Source organism: Nerophis lumbriciformis, linkage group LG32 (genome assembly GCF_033978685.3).
Source record: "Nerophis lumbriciformis linkage group LG32, RoL_Nlum_v2.1, whole genome shotgun sequence".
In the NCBI taxonomy this organism is placed as follows: Eukaryota; Metazoa; Chordata; class Actinopteri; order Syngnathiformes; family Syngnathidae; genus Nerophis; species Nerophis lumbriciformis.
The window spans coordinates 5,423,690-5,449,668 of NC_084579.2; the positions used below are offsets into that span (position 1 = coordinate 5,423,690).

At 41.9% G+C, this 25,979-nt stretch overlaps 1 protein-coding gene across 2 annotated transcripts in view; it reads right to left on the reverse strand.

Annotated features, from left to right (window-relative positions):
• The window catches only part of grk3 (G protein-coupled receptor kinase 3), a 78,007-nt gene extending 53,021 nt beyond the window's left edge, over window positions 1-24,986 (reverse strand). Inside the window, exons 1-2 of one of the 2 annotated variants that reach the window (XM_061927358.2) lie at window positions 23,621-24,986; window positions 15,806-15,882 (exon numbers count right to left, since the gene is read on the reverse strand). In XM_061927358.2, the coding sequence (XP_061783342.1) occupies window positions 15,806-15,882; window positions 23,621-23,733 (190 nt within the window). In that variant the 5' untranslated portion in view covers window positions 23,734-24,986. The remainder of the gene's footprint in view (window positions 1-15,805; window positions 15,883-23,620) is intronic. The other variant, XM_061927359.2, reaches the window with a different exon arrangement.
• Between the last annotated feature and the right edge of the window lie 993 nt (window positions 24,987-25,979).

Here is a 25,979-nt window from a genome sequence, read left to right on the forward strand (position 1 = left end):
TACATTGTTACAGAATATTTTGTCATGTTGTTGTCAATGTTGACTGAGTGGCCATACTTTTTTTTTTGTAAATAAAAGCCATGCCTTTTGAAAAAACTGGCCTACATTTATTTTTTCCTCTTCATTTTAAATTAAAAAAAAATCGGTAAAAGGAAAAATAATCTATAGATTAATCGAAAAAAATAATCTATAGATTAACCGATTAATCGAAAAAATAATCTATAGATTAATCGATAGAAAAATAATCGTTAGCTGCAGCCCTAGTCAAAACTACAAGCTTTTGTCTCTTTGGTGTAAAAAAGTTTGTCATATCAGCATGTATACTGTATGGTCATTTGCAGCCATTTGATTGGATGACAGGATGCAATTCTTTTTTCCCCCTGCTCGGACAGACAAACGTGTTCTTTTGGAGTCCAGTTGGTCGGACGTGAAGACATGCGATGGCTGAACAGACACGAGCAGCACTGGAGGCGTGGACAGTCTGTCGTCATGCACATCCTGGCCTCCGGGAGGAATAATGCATTGTGGGATAGAAGAAGGGGGGGGGAAAAAAGGAATGTCTGGCCTCTATTCTGTGCACTGCCTCGTGCCCTCGCCACCTTCACTCCTCAACACCTCTTTTATTTGTCTTTTAATCCATTTCATTTCTCCCCATCCACACGCTAATGCAGCAGTTCTGCTGAGGTTTCCATGGCAACCGCAGTTGCTAGGCAACAACACAACTCTCCATCATCCATTCCAGAAGTCTGACAGATGGAGAGGGAGAATGCCAAGGCAGAGTGAGAAAGAGGAGGACATGAAGAAGAGCTGGGTAGGAACGAGACGGCACCAGGACCGAAAGGTTGGCAGCTGGTATTGATCCAATATTCCAATACTGATCAGTGTGCCTTCAAATTAGGGCTGCACCAAACCATTATTTCTTTAGAATAATATGCCCATTTTATACTTCTTTGTGTATCTAACTTTTTTAGTTTTTAAGAATGATTCCCCATAACCAGCAACAATTGTTTTGTATGCCGAAACTTTAAATGCATGTTGTTTTGTCTGGGATACAAAATACAATTATTTGAAGAGCCATTTTACTTCCTCTGCCATCCTGGAAAGTCGCCTTTGATGCCTTTTTAAGTGCTCGTGCATGACAGTGTGCTGCTGTGAAAAGTCATTTCTAATTTGCAGTTAACAAAGCACCTCATTTTCTACAGTAGCATCTTATCTAAGGGTGTTCTTATCAGGGTTTTATGCTGCCAACCCTGATACCGATCATTCATACGTGAGATCAGCTAACATGTATTAACTGTTGTGTGAGCGCTATTTACTCAACAAACTGAAAAGGGAGCCATAAAATCACCACACATTTTGGAAAGTGAACTAGTAGTGAGTAGGGCTGGGCGATATATCGAGTTTGTAAGATACATCGATATATTTTTTAACATTTCTTAATGAATTAAGAAAATATCGTCATTTTTTTCCACGTTAAAATGACTAAACCCCGCTTATTTGTTGTGCTCCTTGTTCTCCCCCCGCAACACTCCATGAGCTATTAAACCCCTTCCCTTCCCCCCACCCCCCTGCACTGACCCACAACAACAACACACAAGCAAATATGACTGTGCCACCAGCAGTGACCAACTAGCAAGTAAAACGCCAACTTCTGCATACCTGCCAACAACTACGGTTTTCCTGTAATGAGTACGGTTTTTGATCATCCATTCTGGTTTACGACTGCACTGGTAAAAAAAATACGGTTTTCAAATTGAAAAATAATTAACTTAAAAATCAAAGCTACATAGCTTAATTGCATTTTCCAGTAGCTTGGCGGTAGCGATTTCCGTAGCTTAGCTATTTTTAAACCCATGTAGCGTTTAGCTAAGCTACATGCTACAAAAGAAGAGAAAGAGAGAACTAGACTAGTGCAACTCCACAGGCAGGGCACGACATATACGGGAAAGATCAATGATTTGTTGGTTTATGTTAGTGTTGTCCATCCATCCATCCATCCATCCATCTTCTTCCGCTTATCCGAGGTCGGGTCGCGGGGGCAGCAGCCTAAGCAGGGAAGCCCAGACTTCCCTCTCCCCAGCCACTTCGTCCAGCTCCTCCCGGGGGATCCCGAGGCGTTCCCAGGCTAGCCGGGAGAGATAGTCTTCCCAGCGTGTCCTGGGTCTTCCTCGTGGCCTCCTACCGGTCGGACGTGCCCGAAACACCTTCCTAGGGAGGCGTTCGGGTGGCATCTTGACCAGATGCCCGAACCACCTCATCTGGCTCCTCTCGATGTGAAGGAGCAGCGGCTTTACTTTGAGCTCCCCCCGAATGACAGAGCTTCTCACCCTATCTCTAAGGGAGAGCCCCGCCACTCGGCGGAGGAAACTCATTTCGGCCGCTTGTACCCGTGATCTTGTCCTTTCGGTCATGACCCAAAGCTCATGACCATAGGTGAGGATGGGAACGTAGATCGACCGGTAAATCGAGAGCTTTGCCTTCCGGCTCAGCTCCTTCTTCACCACAACGGATCGATACAGCGTCCGCATTACTGAAGACGCCGCACCGATCCGCCTGTCGATCTCACGATCCACTCTTCCCCCACTCGTGAACAAGACTCCGAGGTACTTGAACTCCTCCACTTGGGGCAATATCTCCTCCCCAACCCGGAGATGGCACTCCACCCTTTTCTGGGAGAGAACCATGGACTCGGATTTGGAGGTGCTGATTCCCATCCCAGTCGCTTCACACTCGGCTGCGAACCGATCCAGTGAGAGCTGAAGATCTTGGCCGGAGGAAGCCATCAGGACCACATCATCTGCAAATAGCAGAGACCTAATCCTGCAGCCACCAAACCAGATACCCTCAACGCCCTGACTGCGCCTAGAAATTCTGTCCATAAAGGTTATGAACAGAATCGGTGACAAAGGGCAGCCTTGGCGGAGTCCAACCCTCACTGGAAACGTGTCCGACTTACTGTCGGCAATGCGGACCAAGCTCTGACACTGATTATACAGGGAGCGAACTGCCACAATAAGACAGTCCGTTACCCCATACTCTCTGAGCACTCCCCACAGGACTTCCCGGGGTACACGGTCGAATGCCTTCTCCAAGTCCACAAAGCACATGTAGACTGGTTGGGCAAACTCCCATGCACCCTCAAGGACCCTGCCGAGAGTATAGAGCTGGTCCACAGTTCCACGACCAGGACGAAAAACCACACTGTTCCTCCTGAATCCGAGGTTCGACTATCCGGCGTAGCCTCCTCTCCAGTACACCTGAATAGACCTTACCGGGAAGGCTGAGGAGTGTGATCCCACGATAGTTGGAGTTAGTGTTGTCCCGATACCAAAATTATTTCGGTACTTTCCGATACTATTTTTATATATAAAGGGGACCACAAAAAATGGCATTATTGGCTTTATTCTAACACAAAATCTTACAGTACATTAAACATATGTTTCTTATTGCAATTTAGTCCTTAAATAAAATAGTGAACATGGCATTGGTGTGATTAACCAATATAAAGTCAAAATCCACCCGTTTACTTTGATTTATTCGCTGAATTTTAAAAATAACCCGATGGATTTTGTGAAAATACAATATGGATGTAAAAATCACTAGTATCAATCATATACTGCTACTATGGATCGACCCACCTTCCTCTGTCACAGCAACAAAGCACAAGAGCACTCTGTTGCTTTAATACCGGTACTATCCTCTATTCTGGGCTTTTATTAATCTACTTGTTAATATCTGCTTACTCTCTGCTGTAACGTGGTACCATCTACACTTCTTCAACTTTATAAAGCACTTTTTTTTTCTGTTGTTTCAAGCTAGTTTACAATGTCCCTATAAACCTATGTCTAGCATTAAAAGACTACAATTGGTACAAAATGCGGCTGCTAGACTTTTGACAAGAACAAGAAAGTTTGATCATATTACGCCTATACTGTATATACCTTTATATACATATTTACCTATATATCTATACCTATACTGGCTCACCTGCACTGGCTTCCTGTGCACTTAAGATATGACTTTAAGGTTTTACTACTTACGTATAAAATACTACACGGTCTAGCTCCGTCCTATCTTGTCGATTGCATTATACCATATGTCTCGGCAAGAAATCTGCGTTCAAAGAACTCCGGCTTATTAGTGAGTCCCAGAGCCCAAAGAAAAAGTGTGCGGGCTATAGAGCGTTTTCTATTCGGGCTCCAGTACTATGGAATGCCCTCCCGGTAACAATTAGAGATGCTACCTCAGTAGAAGCATTTTAGTCCCATCTTAAAACTCATTTGTATACTCTAGCCTTTAAATAGCCCCCCTGTTAGACCAGTTGATCTGCCGTTTCTTTTCTTTTCTCCTCTGCTCCCCTCTTCCTGTGAAGGGGGTGGGGGGCACAGGTCCGGTGGCCATGGATGAAGTGCTGGCTGTCCAGAGTCGGGACCCGGGGTCGACCGCTCGCCTGTGCATCGGTTGGGAACATCTCTGCGCTGCTGACCCGTCTCCGCTCGGGATGGTGTCCTGCTGGCCCCACTATGGACTAAACTCTTACTATTATGTTGGATCCACTATGGACTGGACTCTCACAATATTATGTCAGACCCACTCGACATCCATTGCTTTCGGTCTCCCCTAGAGGGGGTGGGTTACCCACATATGCGGTCCTCTCCAAGGTTTCTCATAGTCATTCACATCGACGTCCCACTGGGGTGAGTTTTTCCTTGCCCTTATGTGGGCTTTGTACCGAGGATGTCGTTGTGGCTTGTGCAGCCCTTTGAGACACTTGTGATTTAGGGCTATATAAATAAACATTGATTGATTGATAGTTTAGCATTAGCCTGTTTACTGGTCGCCTTGATTGATTGAGACTTTTATTAGTAGATTGCACAATACAGTACATATTCCGTACAATTGACCACTAAATGGTAACACCCAAATAAGTTTTTCAACTTGTTTAAGTCAGGGTCCACGTTAATGGTGTTAATGGTCATGGTGCTCTCTTGCTTGATGTGTCGCATTTTTAGCCCTTTTCTCCATTTCCGCACTGATAATACAGTTTATTATCCAGAAAGGAAGACCACTCTGCAGTGTATGGACATAAACACAGTTAGCAGTAGCTTATAGCAGTAGCATACCTGCCAACTTTTGAAATCAGAAAAACCTAGTAGCCAGGGTCCAGGGGCCGCAAGACAAAGTCCTGGTGGAGGGTTCGCCCCCCCGACGCAAAATGATTATTAGCATTCAGACAGGTTAAAATGTTGCTAAAATCATCACTTTTCTATCAGTCACAGTGACTTTTCAAAACAAAAATATTACAGCAAAAATCATATGGGTTGGTTGACATGTTTATTCTGTAAACTAACTTCAATAGTTTGAAATTATTTTGACAGTTAATGCCAGTCAACCTTTCACAAGACTTCAATTTGTTAATTGAAAGTATAAACAGTATAAACACTTTTTACAGTAAACAAATGGTAAAACAGTACTAAACAATTCCATTAAAAAAAAAATTGGTGTCATTATTAACTTTCTGTCCAAGCTTGTATAATCTACTGCCTTGTTCAATTGTAAAAAATATTCTGTGCCTAAAATTCACATTTCTATCACAATTATCATACTGTAAACATGGTAAGCTAACTTCATTAAAATTAATAGTCCTGTCAATAGCATGGAATTACAATTCAAATGTAGTTTTTTTGTAAGCCTTTCAGAAGAATTCAAAATATGAAAAATTAATGAAAATTAATTTAAGCCATCAGACACTTGAAAAGTGGCACATCACATCTCTAATGTAATCATTTGAACTTTTCAACAGAAATAGCACTGCAAAAATATTAAGGACATACTTCTGTATTTTGGTAGTTATGCTGTCAACATTTAACAAGATTTCTTCAACTTGGACTTGAAAGCATAAATAGTATAAACACTTTTAACAGTATAACAGTACTAAACAATTCCAATAGATAACATTGGTGTCATTACCTTTTTGTGACTAAAATCCAAATTTACGTTGAAAGTTTTCCACTTGTATCGCTAGCAACGGCATTAGACTTGTGTTTTTTTGTCCCAACGTGGTCTTTTACATCGCTAATTCCTCCGTGTCCGATCGAAAAATCTTGTCTGCACAAGGTGCAATTCGCGTAGTTTTCACCCTTTTTGGAACGGATAATTATTCCCGGATAGGCTTTTGAATATTCTTCACGGAATGACTGCAGTTTTCTTTTCGGTTTAAGACTCGTTTGCGATTTTTCTCCGGCTGATTCCATGATCATTCGCTCGTTTGGAAACAATGGCAACTGGTGCCTCGTGCTTGGCAGCGATGCTATAAATAGCCTCGCGCATGGCATTCGGAATGGCTCGATAGGAAGTTACGGGAAGCAGTGTCGATTGTCATTGTTACGCGATTTCGTGAATAAAACTTTCAAAATGTTTTATTTTTTTTTATTAATGAAAAACCGTATTTTTTATCACTGCAACCGTAACCCGGAATAGGTTGATGAAAACCGTACTAATTACGGGAAAACCGGAGTAGTTGGCAGGTATGCGGTCATAGCCGCAAGGTACATGATGTTGACTTATTTTCGTCATCGATGACGTCGACTAAATCGACGTATCGTCCCTGCCTTATTTTGAATAATTGCTCAGTGTGCTGAGCCTCAATGATATTGTGTGTGTGTGTTAGCAAACACCTGAATGTGTTGCTACACAATTACACACATTTACAACCAGTGTTCGCTGTAACGGTATTGTATAAAAACGATACTACTAAGCCTGTTACTTTTACTAGTAACGAGTAATGTGATTATTTACTTTTATATACAGTACAGGCCAAAAGTTTGGACACACCTTCTCATTCAAAGTGTTTTCTTTATTTTCATGACTATTGTAGATAGTCACATCAAAACCATCAATGAACACATGTGGAGTTATGTATTTAGCCTTCAGTGACATTCTACAATGTAAATAGTCATGAAAATAAAGAAAACGTATTGAAATAAGAAGGCGTGTCCAAACATTTGGCTTGTACTGTACGTTATAAGGCCGCTAGCGATACGTTTGATGTAACTTGGAACGCTACTTTTGAAGTGGTTGTATGTCAACATGACAGCGGTTCAGTGCAAGAAATACGGCTTGAAAGGCCACGTAATTATGCAATGCATTGTGGGGTGGGTCGGCACACTTGTTGGATAAAGGCTTTGTTTTACAAAGTGAAAGCAATGGAACAATGGATCGTACATATATTTTTACCAATGAAAGCAACAAACACTACACTAAAATAAACCTAATATCAAGGAGGAGGAGGAAATATCACACAGCAAACAAGGTGTAAGCACACACACACATACACACTACTACAAACCCCGTTTCCATGAGTTGGGAAATTGTGTTAGATGTAAATATAAACGGAATACAATGATTTGCAAATCCTTTTCAACCCATATTCAATTGAATATGCTACAAAGACAAAATATGTTATGTTCAAACTCATAAACTTTTTGCAAATAATAATTAACTTAGAATTTCTTGGCTGCAACACGTGCCAAAGTAGTTGGGAGAGGGCATGTTCACCACTGTGTTACATGGCCTTTCCTTTTAACCACACTCAGTAAACGTTTGGGAACTGAGGAGACACATTTTTGAAGCTTCTCAGGTGGAATTCTTTCCCATTCTTGCTTGATGTACAGCTTAAATTGTTCAACAGTCCGGGGGTCTCCGTTGTGGTATTTTAGGCTTCATAATGCGCCACACATTTTCAATGGGAGACAGGTCTGGACTACAGGCAGGCCAGTCTAGTACCCGCACTCTTTTACTATGAAACCACGTTGATGTAACACGTGGCTTGGCATTGTCTTGCTGAAATAAGCAGGGGCGTCCATGGTAACGTTGCTTGGATGGCAACATATGTTGCTCCAAAACCTGTATGTACCTTTCAGCATTAATGGCGCCTTCACAGATGTGTAAGTTACCCATGGGGCACTAATACACCCCCATACCATCACACATGCTGGATTTTCAACTTTGCGCCTATAACAATCCGGATGGTTCTTTTCCTCTTTGGTCCTGAGGACACGACGTCCACAGTTTCCAAAAACAATTTTGAAATGTGGACTCGTCAGACCACAGAACACTTTTCCACATTGTATCAGTCCATCTTAGATGTGCTCAGGCCCAGCGAAGCCGACAGCATTTCTGGGTGTTGTTGATAAACGGTTTTCGCCTTGCATAGTAGACTTTTAACTTGCACTTACAGATGTCGCGACCAACTGTAGTTACTGACAGTGGTTTTCTGGAGTGTTCCTGAGCCCATGTGGTGATATCCATTACACACTGATGTCGCTTGTTGATGCAGTACAGCCTGAGGGATCGAAAGTCACGGGCTTAGCTGCTTACGTGCAGTGATTTCTCCAGATTCTCTGAACCCTTTGATGATATTACGGACCGTAGATGGTGAAATCCCTAAATTCCTTGCAATAGCTGGTTGAGAAAGGTTTTTCTTAAACTGTTCAACAATTTGCTCAGGCATTTGTTGACAAAGTGGTGACCCCTCGCCCCATCCTTGTTTGTGAATGACTGAGCATTTCATGGAATCTACTTTTATACCCAATCATGACACCCACCTGTCCACCTGTGGGATGTTCCAAATAAGTGTTTGATGAGCATTCCTCAACTTTATCAGTATTTATTGCCACCTTTCCCAACGTCTTTGTCACATGTTGCTGTCATCAAATTCTAAAGTTAATGATTATTTGCAAACAACAAAATGTTTATCAGTTTGAACATCAAATATGTTGTCTTTGTAGTGCATTCAACTGAATATGGGTTGAAAATGATTTGCAAATCATTGTATTCCGTTTATATTTGCATCTAACACAATTTCCCAACTCATATGGAAACGGGGTTTGTACTACGAGGGTGTAATGAACAACAAATCAATGACTGAAGTGACAAGCTTGCCAGCCTAAATACCCAGTTTGTAGACAGGAAGACATGACAGCCAATCTCTTTATTAGCCAGAGGTAACACAAACCAGTGAAAAGATTCAACAGAGCTGCCGTCACTGCCAGCAAACTGCCTCTGCTAAGCTATCAAACACATCTGAGCTAAAATCTTGCTCGGAGCACGCTCTCGCTGACGTAAACATGGCAACAGGCATCGTCTTTTAAAGGCACGCACAGACGCAAACTCGGCTCTCATGAAACGTTTCAACTGGAGGTGGGGGAAATCGATTTAGATGCACTGTAATTTCAACATGGTGATTGTAAAATCAATTATTTATTCATTGTAAATAAAGTAATGATCGCAGTGAGCCACCTCAGAGATCCAACCTGCTTCTTTATTTTAGGGCAGTTTTGCACACATTTCCATTAATTTAAGGAATGCAAAGGGAATTAATTCAACTATTTCTTATTACAAATGTAAGACTGTATTAATATAAAGTACAAGCCAAAAGATTGGACACTTTCTCATTCAATGGGTTGTCTTTATTCTTTTCATGACTATTTACATTGTAGATTGTCACATCAAAACTATCAATGAACACATGTGGAGTTATATACCGTATATTACCAAATAAACGCCCTTGGGCAAATAACCGCCCATGTCCTAATAGCCGCCCGGGGTCTGACCCCATTTTGTGAATTAACCGCCTCTTCCTAATAACCGCCTATGTCCAAATAGCCGCCCATGGGCTGTTATTTGCATACCGTATTTTCCGCACCATAAGCCGCCCTGGGTTATAAGCCGCGCCTTCAATGAACGGCATATTTCAAAACTTTGTCCACCTATAAGCCGCCCCGTGTTATAAGCCGCATATAACTGCGCTAAAGGGAATGTCAAAAAAACAGTCAGATAGGTCAGTCAAACTTTAATAATATATTAAAAACCAGCGTGATGTGGGCGTGCATGGAGTCGTATATCAACATGGACGGAGCTGCGTGAAAAAAGCCACCCGGCCTCTTCGCGTAAACTTCCCTTAACCACTCGCTCATCTTTTCTTCATCCATCCATCCCTTCGAGTTAGCTTTTATGATGACGCCGGCTGGAAAGGTCTCTTTTGGCAAGGTCTTCCTTTTGAATATCACCATGGGTGGAAGTTTCTGGCCATTAGCATGGCAAGCTAGAACCACAGTGAAGGATGACTTCTCATTCCCTGTGGTGCGAATATTCACCGTACGTGCTCCCGTTGTATCCACAGTGCGGTTCACAGGAATATCAAAAGTCAGTGGAACCTCGTCCATGTTGATAATGTTCTCTGGCCGGATCTTTTTTTCAGCTATCTTTCAATATGCACGGAAAGTAGCCAGCTTTTCTTGAAAGTCTTTAGGTAGTTGCTGTGAAATAGTAGTCCGTGTGCGGATGGAGAGATTGCGTCTTTTCATGAACCGGAAACCTGTCGCTTAGTAGGAGCCATTTTGTGGTCTTTACAGATGTAAACACACAAAGGAAATGAAACGTAATATCCGCGCGCTTCTTCTTCTTCTTCTTCTTCTACAGGGGCGGGTGGTTGCTTACAGTAGAAGAAGAAGCGCTTCCTCTTCTATGGGGGCGGGTGCTTACCTTGGCGGTTGCTTGCGTAGAAGAAGAAGCACTTCCTCTTCTACGGGGAAAAAAGATGGCGGCTGTTTACCGTAGTTGCGAGACCTAAACTTTATGAAAATGAATCTTAATATTAATCCATATATAAAGCGCACCGGGTTATAAGCCGCACTGTCAGCTTTTGAGTAAATTTGTGGTTTTTAGGTGCGGCTAATAGTGCGGAAAATACGGTAATTTAGATTAAAATGCTACTGGGGTTGCGTTTGCAGCAGTATTATTGTTTTGATGGTTTTGTAGTGTACTTGGTACCATAATAGTATTTTTCCTGTATGCTGCTTTATTTAAAACTTGGAGTACTGTAGCCTTTATTTTATTTAAGTGACAGCATTATTGTTCTGTTTTGATGGTGGGTTTTATACTTGAGTACTTGGTACCATAATTTTATTTTTCCTGGTAGGCTGCTTTATTTAAAAAGTTTATTTATTTTTAGTATTGGTATTCTATATGACAATTGTTGCACCACTGCCATGTTGAGTCCTTGTTGATCTCTTGTCTTTTGATAGCCTACCTCATGTTGGTCTCTTGTTTTTTTGTTTGTATGTTTACAATAGCTTTTACATTTAAAGTTTTTTGTACGAAAAAAAATACTGGACAGTAACCATTGTATCCAAATAATGGCTTGGTGCAGGCTGGTGCAACAATAAATAAAAGCCTTGTGCAAATAACCGCCTGCTTCTTTTAAACGCCTGTCTCCAAAATCGATTTTGTGAAATAAACGCCTGGGCTACTACCGTATTTTCCGCACTATAAGGCGCACCGGATTATTAGCCGCACCTTCTATGAATTACATATTTCATAATTTTGTCCACCAATAAGCCGCCCCGGACTATAAGCCGCGCCTACGCTGCGCTAAAGTGAATGTCAAAAAAACGCTGCGCTAAAGTGAATGTCAAAAAAACAGTCAGATAGTTCAGTCAAACTTTAATAATATATTGAAAACCAGCGTTCTAACAACTCTGTCCCAAAATGTACGCAAATGTGCAATCACAAACATAGTAAAATTCAAAATGGTGTAGAGCAATAAATAGCAACATAATGTTGCTCGAACGTTAATGTCACAACACACAAAATAAACATAGCGCTCACCTTCTGAAGTTATTCTTCATTCGTAAATCCTTCGAATTCTTCGTCTTCGGTGTCCGAATTGAAAAGTTGCGCAAGCGTGGGATCCAAAAATGGCCGGCTCCGCCTCGTCGAAGTCATCGGATTCAGTGTCGCTGTTGTTGTGCAGCAGTTCTGTGAATCCTGCCTTCCGGAAAGCTCGGACCACAGTTGTGACCGAAACTATCTGCCCAGGCATTTACGATCCACTGGCAGATGTTGGCGTATGTCGACCGGCGCTATCTGCCCGTCTTAGTGAAGGTGTGTTCGCCTTCGGAGCTGTGTGAAAAAAGCCACCCGGCCTCTTCGCGTAAACTTCCCTTAACCACTCGCTCATCTTTTCTTCATCCATCCATCCCTTCGAGTTAGCTTTTATGATGACGCCGGCTGGAAAGGTCTCTTTTGGCAAGGTCTTCCTTTTGAATATCATCATGGGTGGAAGTTAGCATGGCAAGCTAGAACCACAGTGAAGGATGACTTCTCATTCCCTGTGGTGCGAATATTCACCGTACGTGCTCCCGTTCCACAGTGCGGTTCACAGGAATATCAGCTGTGAAATACGGTAGTAATCCGTGTGCGGATGGAGAGATTGCGTCTTTTTATGAACCGGATCGCTTAGTAGGAGCCATTTTGTGGTCTTTACAGATGTAAACAGGAAATGAAACGTACGGTGATATCCGCGCGTTTTTTCTTCTTCTTCCGGGGGCGGGTGAAGCGCTTCCTGTTCTATGGGGGCGGGTGCTTTCCTTGGCGGTTGCTTGCGTAGAAGAAGAAGCGCTTCCTGTTCTACCGGGAAAAAAGATGGCGGCTGTTTACCGAAGTTGCGAGACCGAAACTTTATGAAAATGAATCGTGATAAAGCGCACCGGGTTATAAGGCGCACTGTCAGCTTTTGAGAAAAATTGTGGTTTTTAGGTGCGCCTTATAGTGCGGAAAATACGGTATTTGGTAATATACGGTAATTAACAAAAAAGGGTGAAATAACATAAAACATGTTTTATATTCTAGTTTCTTCAAAATAGCCACCCTTTGCTTTGCTCTGATTACTGCTTTGCACACTCTTGGCATTCTCTCCAAGTGGTAGTCACCTGAAATGTTTTTTCACTTCACAGGTGTGCTTGAAGCTCATCGAGAGAATACCAAGCAAAGCAGTAATCAGAGCAAAGGGTGGCTATTTTGAAGAAACTACAATATAAAACATGTTTTCAGTTATTTCACCTTTTGTTGTTAAGTACATAACTCCACATGTGTTCATTCATAGTTTTGATGCCTTCAATGACAATCTGCAATGTAAATAGTCATGAAAATAAAGAAAACACATTGAATGAGGAGAAGGTGTGTCCAAACTTTTGGCCTGTACCGTATATAAATTAAAAATACATCAATAATAGATTTTTAATTGAATCGTAGCTCCTGAATGGTAGTCATAAAGTGGTCAAAGACTCCCACCTATAGTCTCAATTGCATAAGTCAGATATTAGAAGTTTTGTTTTTTTAAGTAATGCAGTAATTACTTTCCCTAGTAATTAATAACATTTATTAAAGAGTAATTCAATTACTTTTTTGGGGAAGTTAAGAGTAACTGTAATTATTTACTGTTACAATCCAACTAAACCCTTCTGGAAAAAAGTCGCACAGTACTTTGGACTTTGTTTCTTTCGCAACACTGTTAGCGTCAACAAGGAGTGCGGAGAGCAGAAGAATAGAAACAGGAAGTCAGTCGAATGTGTTCGCCTCCACTTGTTAACACTTCTTTTTACACTTACCAAAAACCACCAAGATAACCTTTTGCTGTTTTCTCACCGGCATTGAAAGTAAACAGGTTTTTAAAAGGAAAGTAACATTTTATCTGAGTCTGTAAATTAGTTTGCTTGTTGATGATTTTTGTTTGGTTCTGTATTGTGTAGTTATATTTATATGGTGATTATTATTCTGTGACTGTAAATTGTTTGCTTGTTGATGCTTTTATTTGTTTCTGTATTGTGTAGTTATAATTATGTACCGGTAAGTAAGTAAGTAAGTAAAGTTTATTCTTCGGTCAATGGTCAACAAAATAAACAAACAGTTGTACATTCATAGATTGAAAATGAAAATGTTGCAGACCGAAAGGGTTTAGGCTGAAGTTGAACACTTATAGCGCCTAACCCTATAAACAATGTCAAGTACAAGATGAACTTCCGAAAATTATGAAATGTCTTTTGTACAACATATTATAAATACACATTATACACAATATGAACACTGTTCAATTATATACACAGTAAAGGCATGTGAAATATCCTTATACGCGTGTTAAACCTTTGTACCATTTTATATACTATATACAAACAATTATACTTCCATTATTATTTATATCCCACATTTAGTATTTTAATTAACATTGATCATAGTATTAACTACTGTGTTGATTCAAGAGTGATATATTTTTCCAAGACATTGGTCTTAAAGTGTTTTTTAAATGTGTGAATGGAACTGGAACATTTTAAGGAATCATCCAAGCTGTTCCACAGTTGAACCCCCCTGACAGAAACACATCTACTTTTTAAGCTTGTTCTTATCTTAGCTTTCTGGAAGACCGCTGAACCTCTGAGGTCATAGGGATTATCTCTGGGTATGAACCTCTCCTGTAGACACTGAGGCAGCATGTGGTTATGAGCTTTGTACGTCACAATAGCAGTGTTGAGGTCAACAAGATCATGCAGTTTTAATGTTTTTAATTTAATAAACGGAGCATTGGTATGGTCATGATAATCTGCATAATTTACAATTCTAATCACTTTCTTTTGAAGTAAGAATATAGAGTTGATGTTTGCTTCGTAATTGTTACCCCAGATTTCAACACAATAATTAAGATAAGGGAGTACGAAAGAATTATATAACATATTAAGAGCCTTTTGATTTACGGAGTTTTTGATTTTATGTAACATAGCAATATTTTTTGCCATCTTTGTCTTAAGTATATTTATGTACAGTTTCCAATTTAATTTATCATCTATATAGATTCCCCAAAATGTTGTTGAATACACCCTTTCTATCTCCATATCATCAATTCTTATATGACACTGTATGTTATTTTCTCCTATTTCCAAAAATGATATATTTTGTTTTATTTAGGTTGATTGACAGTTTATTGGCATCAAACCATTGCTTTAGTATGTGGAGTTCGCTCTCTACAGTCTCTAAGAGTTGGCCAAGGTCTTGCCCAGAACAGTACAGACTTGTATCGTCAGCAAAGAGAATACAATTGAGTTTTTTTAAAGATTTTGCAGATATCATTAATATACAATAAAAACAATTTTGGTCCCAGTACAGAACCTTGGGGCACTCCATGTGTTATAATCTTTTTATCTGAATCTACATTGTTCATATGCACATACTGTTCTCTACCACCAAGATAACTTTTCATGTGCTTTTACTTGTAATTGTATTGAGTTTGTGGACCCCAGGAAGACTAGTGGGTTGTTGTGGCAACCAGCTAATGGGGATCCTTAATACAAATCAAAAAATTAAACCTCCACACTCACACAAAGCTTTGTTGTCTTATCAAGAAGAACACAGGCAGGGACTAACCACTGTGGAACTAGCAGCCTCGCTAACTTTACACTTCTGGTTTGCACTCCTGGTCATCAAGTCAACCTTACACATACTTCTGTTTTCCCAAGGACAACAATTGTGGGCTTCTAAATGCTGCAGTTTCAGTTGGTGCGACACGCATCACTTCCTGTTGGGCTGTCATAACGAGATCGAGTACAAAGGCGGAAGATCTCGCCCACGCACAGAGCGAGCGAAAGTTAAGAGGACAATGAGTGCAAAACAAGAAAGAGACACTTGGAGGCGAGGCAGTGACAATTAAGGCTGTCTACTCTCGCGGGACTGAGGGAGGGTTTAGAGTAAGTAATGCTGATGAAGCCTGCGGGCCAGCTGTGCTCCCCTGGCACACTTCCTGTCTGAAGAGGAGCTTCAGCTTCCTCAAGGCCAACGCCAACATCATCAGCTGAAGTGGACCTGCTCAAAGTCCCCCCCATGCAAACTCCTGCCTGGCGAGCACGTGCACAGGGCCCTGCGCGCACGTGAGCACCGACTTCCTGTCGCGGCAAAAGACCTCGTTAGTGCGACTCACCGATCTTCTGGTTGAAAATCTTGTCGAACGCTAGCTCTTCGCGCTCCTCCAGGTACTTCTGCATCACGCTGCGGATGCTGTGGACGCAAAAGCAGGAAGTGGTTAATCACACGCCGCCATCGCGCAAACACAAGACTCGCAGCACGCTCGCTCGGCGCCACCTGTCCCCTGACACAGGAGGCCCGCGGGAGGGAGAGCGGGACAGACGGGCGGCACGAGGCACCGCAGGGTGAGATGCAGGCCCCCCCTCTGGGAACAGGTGTTAATGAGGGAGGCAGCGGGCACAATGAATCAATTAGCACCCCCCCCCCCCCCCTCCCCCCTCCCAGGCCTGTTAGCACCACACAACCTGACGTAGACCACTTCTGAGCATCATCACACTACTCTACTTTGACTGTTGTGTACCAGCAACACACTATCAGTGAATGATATCATAACCAAATGTTAATATACATGTAGAATCCTTGAGTCATCACAACACAAATAAAGCCCGACTCGTTTCACAGTCACTGGCGAGCTTCCTCTTCCGCGGGCCTAGATTGTCGCCATGGGAACATGGCGCCCGCCCCGAGCCGGCGACGCGGTTTTTGATGGACAGAGTGCGGGGCTGAGGGGGTCACGTGACCGCGAGCGAGTGGGCGGGGCGTGGAAACAGAAGCTGGCTAAATAAACACTTCCTCTTTGTGTGTTTGAGTCATCAGCAGACAACACATCACATTATCTGATGAACTTTGACCTGCTTTTTAGGAAGTGGCCAAGTGTGAGCGATGGGGAACACACACACACACGCACACGCAAGTAGTGTTTTTGAATAGCAATGTCCTGGTTATAAAATATTTTGATCATGTTTAAAGGATAACCACATATACAGTGAGGCAAAAAAGTATTTAGTCAATACAATACAGTCTCCAGACCTTAATAGCTGTATATGCCATTGAACTAAACTCTCCACCTCTCTTGTCTCCTCATATATATACAGCCATTACCTGTATTAATGGCTGTATATATATATATATATATATATATATATATATATATACATATATACAGTGAGCCAAAATAGAACTTTTTGGTATAGACTCAACTCGTCGTGTTTGGAGGAAGAAGAATACCGTATTTTCCGCACTATTAGCCGCACCTAAAAACCACAAATTTACTCAAAAGCTGACAGTGCGGCTTATAACCCGGTGCGCTTTATATATGGATTAATATTAAGATTCATTTTCATAAAGTTTCGGTCTCGCAACTACGGTAAACAGCCGCCATCTTTTTTCCCCGTAGAAGAGGAAGTGCTTCTTCTTCTACGCAAGCAACCGCCAAGGTAAGCACCCGCCCCCATAGAACAGGAAGCGCTTCTTCTTCTACTGTAAGCAACCACCCGCCCGCGTAGAAGAAGAAGAAGCGCGCGGATATTACGTTTCATTTCCTTTGTGTGTTTACATCTGTAAAGACCACAAAATGGCTCCTACTAAGCGACAGGTTTCCGGTTCATGAAAAGACGCAATCTCTCCATCCGCACACGGACTACTATTTCACAGCAACTGCCTAAAGACTTTCAAGAAAAGCTGGCTACTTTCCGTGCATATTGTAAAAACAAGATAGCTGAAAAAAAGATCCGGCCAGAGAACATTATCAACATGGACGAGGTTCCACTGACTTTTGATATTCCTGTGAACCGCACTGTGGATACAACGGGAGCACGTACGGTGAATATTCGCACCACAGGGAATGAGAAGTCATCCTTCACTGTGGTTCTAGCTTGCCATGCTAATGGCCAGAAACTTCCACCCATGGTGATATTCAAAAGGAAGACCTTGCCAAAAGAGACCTTTCCAGCCGGCGTCATCATAAAAGCTAACTCGAAGGGATGGATGGATGAAGAAAAGATGAGCGAGTGGTTAAGGTAAGTTTACGCGAAGAGGCCGGGTGGCTTTTTTCACGCAGCTCCGTCCATGTTGATATACGACTCCATGCGCGCCCACATCACGCTGGTTTTAATATATTATTAAAGTTTGACTGACTGTACCGATCTGACTGTTTTTTTGACATTCCTTTAGCGCAGTTAGATGCGGCTTATAACACGGGGCGGCTTATAGGTGGACAAAGTTTTGAAATATGCCGTTCATTGAAGGCGCAGCTTATAACCCAGGGCGGCTTATGGTGCGGAAAATACTACTGAGTTGCATCCCAAGAACACCATAACTACTGTGAAGCATGGGGGTTGAAACATCATGCATTGGGGCTGTTTTTCTGCTAAGGGGACAGGCCGACTGATCTGTGTTAAGGAAAGAATGAATGGGGCCGTGTATCGTGAGATTTTGAGCCAAAACCTTTCTTCCATCAGTGAGAGTTTTGAAGATGAAACGTGGCTGGGTCTTCCAGCATGACAATGATCCCAAACACACCGCCCGGGCAACGAAGGAGTGGCTCCGTAAGAAGCATTTGAAAGTCCTGGAGTGGCCTAGCCAGTCTCCAGACCTCAACCCCATAGAAAATCTGTGGAGGGAGTTGAAAGTCCGTGTTGCTCGGCGACAGCCCCAAAACATCACTGCTCTCGAGAAGATCTGCATGGAGGAATGGGCCAAAATACCAGCTACTGTGTGTGCAAACCTGGTAAAGACCTATAGTAATCGTTTGACCTCTGTTATTGCCAACAAAGGTTATATTACAAAGTATTGAGTTGAATTTTTGTTATTGACCAAATACTTATTTTCCACCATAATTTACAAATAAATTCTTTAAAAATCCTACAATGTGAATTCCTGGATTTTTTTTTCACATTCTGTCTCTCACAGTTGAACTGTACCTATGATGAAAATTACAGACCTCTGTCATCATTTTAAGTGGGAGAACTTGCACAATTGGTGGCTGACTAAATACTTTTTTGCCCCTCTGTAACTACAAAGAGAGCACAGACCTCCTAATAGTAAACAATGCTTGAAAAAAATCCTGAATCCCGACGGTTATCCAGACCACCCCCAAAATCTAGTCACTTGTTCCTTTTCCCATGAATATTTCCTTAAAGGTTTAATCAAAATCTGCTATAAACGTTATGTTTCTAACTAACTAACTGAACGAAAAGCAAATACACAAACTCCTGGCCGCGAGCCACACAGCGCAGGGATACCAGTTGATGTGTCAACTATTACATAATGAACAAATAATTAACTAATTAATCATGTGGTCGCTCCAAAAGAGCTTCAATATTTACTTAATCATCACTTTCTCACACACGGTCCCAGGAACCACCTTCAACACGCTGCTCGTCCACATCATCAATATCTTACAGTTTATGGGCAACCCGCTGTCAATCTTTGTTGTATGAATACTACAAGCATGATCTGTGCAGCGTGGAAGAACAATTATTCCAGTTTGTCTAGGATAGTATGCATGTAATCACTCTTTGACTGTTTGTCTTCATGACTTGCACTATTTGGACCGTGTCAGCATGCGGCGGCTGTTAGCACGCTAGCCTCAGCTTGCCGTAGGAACGTGGCGACCTGCGGCGAAGCGGAGCAGGTTCACAGTGGCGCGCTCAGCGACGACGACAAACATCTCACCTCCCCGCGAGAGAACGAAGCCTTGGCCCGCCGAGAATGTGGCAGCAGCGTGCGACCTTGGGGGGGGGCCACGTTTAACTGTGGCCCTGGGGGGCTCACACGAGCGCGGATTCAAACGGTGGCGCACGTGTCCACTACGCCTGATATGTCTTTACCACCTGGGCAATTTCCTCACTACTGATTTTGACCATCGTCTGGGCATACGGGTGCCTAAACCCGGCACTGGAAACAGGAATTACCGTATTTTCCGGATTATAAGGGCACTTAAAATCCTTTTTTTCCTCAAAACTTGACAGTGCACCTTTTAACCCGATGCGCCTAATGTACGGAATAATTCTGGTTTTGTTACCGACCTCGAAGCTATTTTATTTGGTACATGGTGAAATGATACGTGTGACCAGTACATGGCAGTCAAACATAGAAGACTGCAATATGACTCAAGTAAACAACACCAACATTTTATATGTTCCACTGAAAATATAGAACATTACACACGCGCTCAAAAATCTATTAAAATGTTTTAGTACGACTTTGGTAATCTATGAAGCCGCACCGCTTGATGGATTGTACTGTGCTTCAACATAGGAGTATTATTATGGTGTGTGTATAAAGTACCGGTAAGACATTATCTGAAGTTTTTTTTTACAATATTATTCAAAAGCAACTTTTCTTACCTTCTGGTACCTGCTGATCTGTATTTGGGATCTGCATAAGTCTTGAAAATTTGCGTGTAGTCCGTGCCGACGCCGTAATCGATAAGCTTCTTCATTTTCTCTATCTTCTTGTTATGGGACATTCATCCTCCGCTGTTGCCATTTCTAATATAAAGTAGTGTAAAGTTCTTACTTATATCTGTCAGTAAACTCGCCATGAAAGTGCTAAAACATACCGGTGTAGTGACTTTACATTATTCACCCAAGGAACTTTAGTTATTTAGAGAGTTCCGGTCGGACGGTTTTTCACGGGACACATTTCCGGCGTTGATGTTGCACTAGTGAGCGGCAAATGAGGAGACGCTGCTCCGTTATTGATTGAAGTAAAATCTGAATGTCATTAAAACAGTTAGCTCCATCTTTTGACACTTCTTCCATTCCAGCTACAACAAAGATGACGGAGAAAAGACGCTGCGGATGGTGAGCCACGTAAATAAGACCGCCCACAAAACGGCGTATCCGGAAGGGATTGCCAGAAAGCGGCTTGAAGATGATCTGTAAAACATCATCTATGCAACATTTTGACCAAAGAACCACAATTACATGTTATGTAGACCACAAGGAAGTGTTTTACATTTAGAAAAAAAAGAAATAATATGACTCCTATAAAGCGCCCTATAATCCAGTGCGCCTTATATATGAAAAAAAGATCGAAAATAGACCATTATAATCCGGTGCACCCTATGGTCCGGTAAACGAGAAGAGAACAGTTATAGTCAATGCCAGTCTTAATACCCAACAAGAGCGCTGGAAAGTTGATATTTTCATGTTATTCATTTTGTGTTCCGACGCTGAACATCAATAATCAAGCTTTGATGTGTATTTGGGTTGCTTGTTCTCCTGCACGTGCTAGGGTTGTTCACACTTCCTGCTTTTGGGCCGCTAACGCGCTAATCAGCCTTGTAATCTCAGCATGCGACGACAAAGCCGCATGCTGGCTCGGTCTCACGCTTTCCAATCCCGGGATTGGACGTCGCCAATCCCAGGATTAACCTGCGGCGTCAGTGTTTGCCCGCCCGGGGGTCAATTAGCATCGCTGCTGTCAAACATTCCTAGCCGGGTGACGTCGTCAGACAAACATCCTGATCTGGCTGCACGTCACCACGATGATCAAGGTGGGATTCAACCAAGCGATACAAGGCTTGTCCAATCAATGCGTGATTGGATCAAGCATCATTGATTTGTGTGCCCAGACTGTATTTGGAAATCCCTGACGTTCACACACTAAAGGTGTTAATGTACTTCCAATTATAACATTAATTTTGGTACAAACCTGTACGGATATCCCACTCAGTACATATTATAAGCGCCATAGGGCCAGTGAGGATCCTGGACATAAAACCCTTTTCCATACTTCCATCGAACACTTGGCACTCCCGGTAAAATATGTCAACAAATACAAAAGCAGGTGCCGCCATTGTAGAAGTGTTATAATAAACTTTACTCAAATAAAATAATTTTTGAAACGTTATAAACTCCTATTGTATATTTTCTTTTGTATTTCGATTTGAGAATTTTTCAAGAAAAAAGTGGGAATAGAACAAATGAAGTCATTTTACGAGAAAAAAAAAGTTGCAATTTTAGGACAAGACATTGGTACCAATATTAAGAATATTGTAAGATAAAATAGTTAAGATTTACTTTTATCTTTTTTAAATAAAACGGAATATTAGAAGATACATTTACAAGTAATGTGCAATTTTATAAGAAATAAAAGCAGTTTTACACGATCAAAGTTGTCTTGTTATGGGAATAAAATCGTAATAGTATGACATTTTTTTTTTTTTTTTTACAAAATTATCAATTTAATGAGGAAAAAGTTGGTAATATTATTGTTGGTGATAAGATTGTATTTATTGAGAACAAAATCATAATATTACAAAGAAAAACATTGATGTTGCAATTGCAGGAGATAAAAATTGTAATATTAATATCAGTAATAAGATTGCATTTATTGAGAATAAAATCGTAATAATATGAAGAAAAACATTTATGTTCCAATTGCAGGAGATTATTAAAAATAGTAATATTAATATCGGTAATAAGATTGTATTTATTGAGAATTAAATGGTAACAATACGAAGAAAACATTTTATTTTGCAAGAAAAAAGTTGCAATTGCAGGAGACAAAAATAGTAATATTAGTACTGGTTATAAGTTTGTATTTAATGATAATAAAAACATAATGAGAGGAAAAGTATACACTTTATGAGAGAAAAGTTGCAATAACAGTAGATAAAAAATAGTAATATTAGTATCGGTAATAAGATTGTATTTATTGAGAATACAACCTTAAAAAATACAAAGAAAACATTTTATTTTGCAAGAAAAAAGTTGCAATCGCAGGAAATAAAAATAGTAATATTAGTATTGGTGATAAGATTGTATTTATTGAGAATCAAATCGCAATATTACAAAGAAAAACCTTGATGTTGCGATTGCAGGAGATAAAAATAGTAATAGCATCGGTAATAAGATTGTATTTATTGAGAATAAAATCGTAATAATATGAATAAAATATTTTATTTTGCAAGAAAAAAGTTGGAATTGCTGTAGATAAAAATAGTAATTGGTAATAAAATTGTATTTGAGAATGAAATCGCAATATTATGACAAAACATTTTAGTTTGCTAGAAATTGCAGGATATACAAAGTGTAATATTAGTTTTGTTAATAAGGTTGTAATATTTGGAATAAAATTGTAATAATATAAGGAAAATATTGAATTTTGGACAAAAAAAAGTTGCAATTGCAGTAGATAAAACTAGTAATAGTATTTGTAATAAAATGGTATTTATGGAAAATAAAATGGTAATAATACAAGGAAACAATAATCATGCGAGAAAAATGTGCAATTACAGGAAATATAAATAGTAATATTAGTATCGGTGATAATATTGTGTTTATTTAGTATTAGCTGAAGGCGTAGGTTGCACTTCCAGTTTCCACGACTTGACGAACAAGATTAGATTGTTTGTTCTTGGAGGTTCCGACACTGCAACATCCACACAATGCGGACATCTACACCTCCCGCTGCCTCAACAGAGCCAGTGCCATCATCAAGGACAGCACCCACCCTGGCTCTGACCTGTTCCACCTGCTGCCCTCTGGGAAGCGCTACAGGTGCATTTAAACCAAAACAAACAGGCTAAAGAACAGCTTCTTCCCCAGGGCCATAACCATCCTGAACGGACTGCCCCATTGTCCCTCATAACTGCCTTCTCTTCGGTGCAATAACCCATTCCACCAACCACCCTGTTTTTGTTTTTTTCATGTATATATTCATTTCACACCATATTCATTGCACTTCTACATTTTTTATATTTTTATATATTTGCACATTGTTTTTCTAGCATGCACACATCGCACTGTATGGAATGGCCTCAATCTGCGTAATGACAATAAAGCTGATTCTGATTCATTTAGTGTGTAGTTGTTGTTGTTTCTGTGCGACTATGTGAAGAGTTGAAAGGGTGACCACCACCATGCACTTCTTGCACCATCACCCTGAAGACTATTCGAATCCCGTGCAAGTGTGTTACCTGGGCTCGGGCAGGATGATCTTCTTGCTGGCTCTGGCTGCAGGCGTGGACTTGCTCTTCTCCATCGCCATCAAGTAGCTGACATCAGCCAGCACTGCCTCCAGGTCCGCCATCTTTCTCAGCGGCTGCGAACGGGCTTCAAAAACACGGAGGTCCTCCGCCAGATGTGACCACCATCAATGTCCCGGGGTGGGGGGGCGCAGGGTGGGTGCTGGGGGGGGGAGGCAGTGTCCTCAGACTGTCATCGTTGTGTTTAATGCAAGAGAGAACAGTTCAATGGTGCCCTTTTAATCCCATTTAATCAAAGATTCAACGGTGGTCTTCTAATCCCATTTAAAAAGGCAGCAGTCGTGCGCGCTCCCTCGGACGGCCTGTCGCCCCGATGCAGCATCCGTCCCTGGGAACAATGTCAACGAGGGCGGCAAAGGTGTCCCCGGCAGGTGAGACTAATCCTCCGGCAAAAGTGTCCTGGTGTGTGCGAGCGACGCAAATGTCTTCCAAGCTAGCGAGCCTCCTTTTTGCATGCCACGCAGACCGCCGAGCGAGCTGCCTTGCCGCCACTAACGGTGTGGTGTTGTGTGCTCCCGGACTGAGGAGCACCGGAGGCAAAGTCCCTCTGCGACGCGACGCGAGATCACGTCAGAAGGCGAACGTCGATGTTTGCTTTGCTAGCTAGCATGCGGCTAGCTGCTGAGCTAACAGGCTAGCGAGCTAGCTGCTAGCCGGCAGCTCGGAGTCAGGTTGCGGCTGCCCACTACCGAAAAAAAAAAAAAAAAAAAACACTGGCCCTTTCAAGTGTCTTAAAAGTGTCCCCCGCAGCTTCCACCGCTGCTCGCCGAGCTAGGCCGAGCGTTCGGGGAGCTTCGTCGCCGGGGCAGCCAGCGCGAAGGGCTGCCTGGGGGCTGCCAGTGACGCTGAAGGAGGAGGAGGAGGGGGGAGGGGAGGGGGCGCCAGCAGCACTCGGAACTTTGGAGCCAAATGGCGGACAAACTAAGCAAAAATAAAACAAAACACGAACTAAGGCAGGGAACGGCGGGGAGGTCGCGCCGGATGTGGCGCTTAAGTGTCCCGCGCCGACAGCACTGAGCTCCACAAACAGACTAGGGGGTTCGGGTCGTCGTGCTCCGCCAGCTCCGGGCGACTCCTTCCTGCAAGGCTAGCCGGGCTGGTGCAGCCGCCTCAGTGTCCGGGTGTCGCTGCGAGTGCTGGGTGGGGGGAGTCTGTCCTCTCTATGGGGCTCACGATGTCCGGTACTGTGCTTGTCCCCTGGTAGCCCCGCTTCTTCGTGTTTTTCTCTTGTTTTCGTTAACGCGGCTGTGAGCTCGCCCTGTGGCTCAACTTCCTCCCACTGCGGCGGGAGAGCCTTCAAAAACCCGGAGCGGCCCACAGCTGGGAGCCGGACCGCCGGTTCCGCTCAACTCGGCTCGGCTCGAATTGGATCACGCCGACCATGATGCGTCTAAAATGTTTGAGACCAGTGGTTGTCAAACTTTTTTCACTAAGTGCCACCATGATGAACAACAATGACATACAGTATTGTGTAGTAGGCCTAAGTATGCATTAAAAACAAGGCATATGTTTTATTTAACATTTATATTTACATACAAAAAGTGCTAAATAATCTCCCCCACATAAATTTAAATAAATCACCTACATATTAATGACTTTTTGTAATATTTTGACTCTTTGGAGAGCCTTCTAAAACCCGGAGCGGCTCGCGGCCGGGAGCCGGACCGCCGGTTCCGCTCAACTCGGCTCGGCTCGAATTGGATCACGCCGACCATGATGCGCCTAAAATGTTTGAGACCAGTGGTTGTCAAACTTTTTTCACTAAGTGCCACCATAATGAACAACAATGACATACAGTATTGTGTAGTAGGCCTAAGTATGCATTAAAAACAAGGCATATGTTTTATTTAACATTTATATTTACATACAAAAAGTGCTAAATAATCTCCCCCACATAAATTTAAATAAATCACCTACATATTAATGACTTTTTGTAATATTTTGACTCTTTGGAGAGCCTTCTAAAACCCGGAGCGGCTCGCGGCCGGGAGCCGGACCGCCGGTTCCGCTCAACTCGGCTCGGCTCAATTGGATCACGCCAACATTGATGCATCTAAAATGTTTGAGACCAGTGGTTGTCAAACTTTTTTCACTAAGTGCCACCATAATGAACAACAATGAAATACAGTATTGTGTAGTAGGCTTAAGTATGCATTAAAAACAAGGCATAGGTTTTATTTAACATTTATATTTACATACAAAAAGTGCTAAATAATCTCCCCCACACAAATTTAAATAAATCACCTACATATTAATGACTTTTTGTAATATTTTGACTCTTTGTTTGTTA